The sequence below is a fragment of the Dinoponera quadriceps genome, unplaced genomic scaffold (genome assembly GCF_001313825.1).
Source record: "Dinoponera quadriceps isolate SergipeBrazil2010 unplaced genomic scaffold, ASM131382v1 scaffold3271, whole genome shotgun sequence".
Classification (NCBI taxonomy): domain Eukaryota; kingdom Metazoa; phylum Arthropoda; class Insecta; order Hymenoptera; family Formicidae; genus Dinoponera; species Dinoponera quadriceps.
Window position 1 is genome coordinate 1,600,767 of NW_014557287.1, and position 6,717 is coordinate 1,607,483.

The 6,717-nt window shown below is 51.9% G+C and overlaps 1 protein-coding gene across 5 annotated transcripts in view; it reads right to left on the bottom strand.

Annotated features, from left to right (window-relative positions):
• LOC106748948 (ras-specific guanine nucleotide-releasing factor 2-like) overlaps window positions 1–5,389 on the bottom strand; it is a 60,173-nt gene extending 54,784 nt beyond the window's left edge. For all 5 annotated transcript variants that reach the window (XM_014627906.1, XM_014627909.1, XM_014627907.1 and 2 more), the window contains exons 1-3: window positions 4,637–5,389; window positions 2,171–2,407; window positions 41–171 (exon numbers count right to left, since the gene is read on the bottom strand). In XM_014627906.1, coding sequence (XP_014483392.1) covers window positions 41–171; window positions 2,171–2,198 — 159 coding nt within the window. In that variant the 5' untranslated portion in view covers window positions 2,199–2,407; window positions 4,637–5,389. The remainder of the gene's footprint in view (window positions 1–40; window positions 172–2,170; window positions 2,408–4,636) is intronic.
• Window positions 5,390–6,717: the final 1,328 nt, after the last annotated feature.

Below are 6,717 nucleotides of genomic sequence, written 5' to 3' on the forward strand. Positions count from 1 at the left end.
GGGGGGCGATTGTCGGCGACACGGCAAACAATTCACTGACCTGATAGAGAACGAACCATCGTAATTGCCACTTAGTGGAGTCGGCCGCTCGCTTGTGCAAATATCCCGTCAGCGAATGATCGTAATGGGCTCTCTCCGACAGCATAACTAGCTGAGCGTCATTTACCCTCACTGCAACACACCGTAAACGCTCATGAATAGAAGCTATTAAAATCGAGCCGCCCGGAACGGCGGGCGCCGACGCGCGAGGAACGAATCCGCGGATGAAAAACACGCGCGCTGGGGCGACATTCTTTTTCTCCCGCAAATTCGTCCACCCGGATTTCCCCGTCTGGAAAATATTCCGGAGGCCCCGGAATTCGCCGGGTCACGCGGCTCTCTGCGGGGGGACTCGCGAGCGAACGCGTTTCGCGCGCGTGTTTTCAAAACCACGCCATAATCGCGCGCGAATAGCGCGGTCACGCCTGCGTGTGATTCAGCCGCGCGTAAAAACGGGCCCAAATCGCGTGGCATTACACGCGAGATATATATATATATATATACATCCGCCGCGTTATCGTTCAACACACAATGCGCCGCGTCGCAATTACACGTTCACCTGTCTCTCGCCGCGCTACCGTTCCAATAATAGTGCTCAAAATACCGCCGGTTCTTGTTTACCACGGCGAACACATAGGAATATTAATAATCCGCCGGTGATAAGCGCGTTTACGTTCAAAGTCCGCGCGTTCGTCCGCGCCTCTCCGCTCGCTCGCACGGCGAATCAACGTCGAGCAAATTACAATGCTCCCACGCAATTAAAAGCGGGCGTCGTGCCGTTCAAGCGAACGACAATGAGAGCGAGCGAGAGGGCCGGACAGATAGATAGATTGAGAGAGAGGGATTTAATGAAATTTCGGGACGGAGCGCGTGCCGCGATTTTCCGCGGTCGGATTCCCCGCGTACACGGATGAATCGGGGGAAAAATTACCGATCGACCGTCTGATTTGCCAGAGCTAATATTGCAGCGGGCGCTACCGCGTCTTCATTACCGAGATCCCGTTCTCAGGTGGCGACGACAACGCGATTCTCAGGGTGAATGCAATTTGCGTTTAACCGCCGGCTTCCACGCGGATGCGCGAGTCCAACGCGAGCGCACGTGCGACCGAGCGAGCGACCTGCGGCGTGACGTAAATCGCGAGAAACCGCGAGCTCGGTAATTCTGAAGCGCGTTAACTTGAACGCGACATTCAAGATCCCGGCCGAGAACGAACGACCGCGGTCGAAAATCCGCGTTGGCCACGCGGCCGCGTCGTGGCGCGGAATACGCGAGAGTCGCGCGATTATATATTTATATTTTATACAACGGCGCGAATGAAAAATCCGGCCTCGACGTTTCGCTGAGAATTTTCCAGCGGACAATGGATCGTACGTGTAAAACGCGCGAGGGTGCGCGGAACATTAATGAGGGAGGGCAAACTTTGCCTCATAAATGTCGTAATTCCGAGCGCGACGGCAGCCACGACGATGAGGACGACGAGGACGACGCCGACGGCATCGAACTTTTGACGCGTACTTTTAATATTGATTCGTGATAACGCACTATTGTTCGAAACAGGAGCAACGTCGAAAAGCGACGTCGGGTTTCCACGTCGGCGATTTTACACGGCGGATACGGCACGCGTGCGGTAAGCGCGCACGTACGTTCGCGATAATCAACTGCGTTTCGCATTCGTTCGCCGATCGGGACGCATTGATTAATCAGATGTTGATTAACACTCGGCGCGTGTAATCCACGAAGAGTTCGATAAACTTGAAAAAAAATGCGTATATTTGTGCAAACCTCCGTTCCGTCCCGCGATATTCCGCATTCGGCGGCGTCCGGGGCTGACGCATTCATGGGAATAACGGGCGCAGCGAGCGTAACGTTTATATACGTATTAACGTTTATATGAAATAATACACGACGAGTTAATGTCAAACTATATCGGCCTTTGTTACGGCGATTTGTAACGCGGCGTAATCGGATTGGAATAAAGGAATTATCGCGGAACTTTTACGATCCCATTGTGAGAGCACGCGCCCGCGTTCATTGAGATCGCGCGTTTTATTTCGCCGATCGGAAAATATGACGATAAAAATATACATGGGTATTTGCGCACCCACACACCCGCGCATATGCATGTCTCACCGGTTCTTTGCATCTTGGGACTGAGCATGATCACAGGTCGTTGCCAGATGGACGCCTCCCCCCACGTCTTGTTCTTCACAGCGGTGATTGATTGTCCAGATTGCTTTGTTTAAGTTCTAACGGTACGGCCGAGGATAACACCGGACGGTCGAGCGTCACGGACGTCTTTCGATCTCGGTCGACGAGATCAGCAGGCGGATGATGATTCGTCGGGATACGCTGCAGGTGCCGTCGCATCTGTAAACGCGAAGGGAAAACCCTTCGATAAATATGCAGAAATAAGGGGGGGCTCGCCCGGCTCGCTCGCAAACGCGGCAAAGCGGCGATGTGAATCCGTGTTTGGCGAATAAACGGGGACGAGGTGTGCCGTAACGGGAAATACACACACGGACCCTCCTGAAAATGGTTAATTTCACGACGCGACAAATTGCGCCCGTCCGTCCACTTACGGCGCCGAGATCGGGGAGCGGTCGGTGGTGTAATTTGGCGAAATGGAGTATTAGCGTATGATAATATATTTATCGGCGTTGAAATATATCGATATCCGATCCAGGCCTCGCAGCGGAATGTTACTGCCGTGTCGCGGGGTAAGCCGCGCACCTGCATCATTACCGTCAATTTATATAAATCACGCGAGTCGCAAAGCGAGATCATTGGATCTCCCCGTGATGGGGGTAAATATCGTTACCGAGCCAATTCTACGTGAACCATTAACAACACGGGCAACTGGGCAACGGGCACGATGTTCCGGGGCGATGGGTATAAATATGCTAAACGCATCGGCGCGATAACGTCGTTTCACGGCAATTGGATCGAACGCGCGGAATCAAAGTTGATTTTCTGGTTACGCTCACGTTAATTCGAATTCCTGCTATCCGCCGCCGCCTTTAGCCTTTCGCCCCCCCGGGATTCCGTTCCACGGCCGTCTCGTACCGTTCGTGATTCGATCGTTTCGTTCGGTATTTTCGACATTCGTTGCTTCCGCGAGCCGACGCATCCCTCTTCAGAGCCGAAGACGGTGGACGAACGCGCGGCCGCTGAAAGCGGGAAATGAAGCGATGGCACCGCGCGAGGCCCGCGGAAATAAGGTCTTAAACTGTTTTGCGATGAAAATCGATATTCTATCGGGTAATAATTTTAGCCGGGACGCTGCGACTACTACTGATAGCTGCCTAACCGTTATGGTTAGGCTCTCCAGCTCTATATCCCTTTCTCTCTCTCTCTCTCTCGAAGCGCGGTCCTCGACGTACCTCGTGTATACGCGACGCGTATTGGTCCTCGAGGTATCCGATACGGAGGTATGTCGTTATGCCGAAGAGAGTGCGTCCGGATTTTTCGATCCCGTAGTATCGTATAAATCATGGAAAAAGCTAACTTCTATCGCACACCTCCTCTGTCCGTGCGCAACGCGAGATAAATAAAAAACCGTAAACGTACTCAAACACGCAACGACGGTATTATTGTTCTGTGATATCTTGGTAGCTTGTTTTTTTTTTAATATGAATGCGGCATTTGATAGTTCAGTAGTTCGAGACAATCGATCGGGATTAATTGGTGCTTCATGGTTTATGAGTCACGTTCATGCTGTAAAAACGATCCAATAAAAAGACTTTCAAAGAACCTGTTTACGAGTGGAAATATTTGCGCTGCGATACAATAACTTTTTATTTCAAGCCCGAGAGAGAGATAGATAGAGAGAGAGAGAGAGAGAGAGAGAGAGAGAGAGAGAGAGAGAGAGCCGTCTGTTACTTCGAAGGTTTTCAGATATGTCCAGCGATATGGATAGAACTTGCAGCGATTGCACGCCAGACATACACGCTTTAAAAATACCCGCATATTTTCCAATTTCACAATTAATTACACCGCTTTCCCGATTTATCACCCCGTATCGCGGTTTCAATTATCGGGAGCTCCTGTTGTTATTGCGTCCGTTCGAAATTACGTGGAAAATGCGACCTCCTTCCATCAGACCTCGAAGCTAACACGGGAGATACCGATGAGGGAGAGAATACGACTCGTGCGTCTGAATAATTTAAGCGCCCTTTCACCCCTACGTATTCGCGTTAACGCGCGGTTCGCGGCTTTTCCTATCGATAAGTCCACGAAAGGATCATCGACCTATCCCGGGACGCAGCGAGCAGAAAGGTCAAAAAATTCCAGGGGGTGACTTGAGAGACAAAGAGAGAGAAAGAGAGAGAGAGAGAGAGAGAGAGAGGTAGACGGAAAAAATGGGAAAAGTGCGAAAGTGACACTTGGGAGGCGAGTTCGCCAAACGCGGAAGAGGGGTTCTGTGCTCTGTGTTATCACTCTCCCCCTCAGTCGTCAGCAACTTCTGAAGTTTCCCTCCTCGACGATAAAGCACCAGTCAAAGGAGTGGAAGTAGAAGAAGAAAAGTAGAAACGTAAGAGACGGAGGGAATGGGCGCGAGAAAATTCAGAAGGGTAGCGTATCTTTGTGTCACAGTACCTGTTACTCTCGTGTGCGCGCGGTACTTCGTCGCGCGCGCGTGTGCCTCTCTCTTTTTCACCCCTCGTGGTGTGCGTATCCGCCCTCTCTTTCGGTAGAACCGAGGTCTCCGACGGAGGATCCCGCCTCGCCACCTGTTTGTACGTGCTCTCAAGACCGCATGCCTTCTCTCTCTCCCTCCCTCTCTCTCTCTCTTACACTCTCTGCTCTATCCCACCCGATCTATTTGTCTTTTTAGCGATATCGGGGTGATTTCTCTTCTTCCCTATTTATCCGTCGAAATGATCTTCCGCCGCGAGATCCACCGTGCGAAGAAAAGGCTCCTGACGCGCTCGCCGTTTTCTCTTTCTCTCTCTTTCTTTTCTTTTTTTTTTTATATCTCCCACGGCGGTCCTCGTGACGAGTCTTCGGTGACGGATGACGGCGGCGACGCCCGCGGCTTCCTCCAGGAAGTGTCGGCTCTTATCTTATCTTCCAGCTCTGCCGGCTTTTATTTCCGGGCCGAAGATACGGATGAACAATACGCCGACGACCACGACGACGACCACGACGACGACCACGACGACGTCGACGGAGACGACGTCCCGTGGTGGTGGTGGTGACAGCCGGCGGCGGTACCCGACGCTCTTCTCATAGTCGGGACGGGTGCGACGATGCTACTGTGTTGGGGGTCGCGACGTGCCTGACGCGCGAGGACGACCGACCGACCGACCGACCGAACGACCGACCGACCGACCGACCGACCTACCCACCGACAAGCTCACCCTGCTCTCCGCCTATGCGGCGACACGCGCGTACACGATCCCTTTGCAGGATCCTGGAGGCTGCGCCGGATGGCACCGCGAGTGCGCAAGCTCGCATACCTCGCGAACTCACCCCCGTTTCGCCGGCTCCCGGCGTACGGCGCGTACACAGGGAAAAATAATCGCGCGTGCAAAGCGACGTAATTATGTATACGTAACACGCAGAACAAGAGAACGAGCGAGCGAACAAGCGAGAGAGAGAGAGAGAGAGAGGAAAGCGACTGTTTTTTCTCAAATATTGGAGGGAATCAGTTTACAAAAAACTTCATTAAATTTCGCATTACATAACATTATTTAAGTATCTCATTCCTCTCCCCTTACGCGTCGTCCAACCTTCGACAACCCTCGAAACGTGTTTTTCTATGTGGACGAGTTCCATAGGGAGTGGCCATAGTGATTGGTTTCTGACGTTGTCCAACTTCTTTTAAACCAAGTGGTCATAAACTTTTGCAACAAATGATTCTATAGGCCTGGTTTAAATGTAAGGAAATGGCCAATAGATAAATAGAGAGAAAGTGAGAGATAGAGAGAGAACACAGCCGTGTTAAATCTCGCAATAAGTAGAGCAAGGACGGGTGTGGATAGTCGGTTTTACCATCTCCGCGGCCTGGCGCGATGCTGACGCGAGTAGAGGCACCGCCATCATCGTCGTCGTTGCGAATCTGCGTGCAATGATAACAAACAATCGTCTCTTTGCAGTCGCAATACTTGCCGCTCTTGCATCACCACGGCGAAACGCCATCGGCTCGTGCGTTTTCCGCGGCCTGGATCATTTCTTTTTCGGCGCGAAATTGTTGCGGGGACGATCAAAATTGTGAATTTCGCGTCACAGAGCGGGTATTATTGCCACCGTGGGCTGTGTGTCGCACGCGTGAGGCGCGTCGGACGCATTGTTCTCGTTAGTTCGCGAGAGCACAAAGGGTCGAGGGACGCCTCCGTGAGACGTTTGTCCGTTCGCTCGTGTTTTTCGGGAGTTACTCGCGCGTGAAGGTGAAGCAGCCCGTTTCGTGTTGCGCGATGTAAGTTTATTACAAACTTCGTTTTAAATACACGCTCCCATTATGTAGAAGAGTATAACGTCAGTTAGACAAACAATAACAGCACGCCGATAAAATGTCAAAAAGTTCCTCCACGCGTATACATTCGAAGAAAAGGGCATGTAAAAAGTAATAAGTTTCCGCCCACGTTTCCCCTCCTGGCGGAGGGAGAAAGGCGGCTCTCATAAAATATACACTTCTCGCCGATCTTACGTTAGCGTGCGCGAGCGAACGAGCGAGC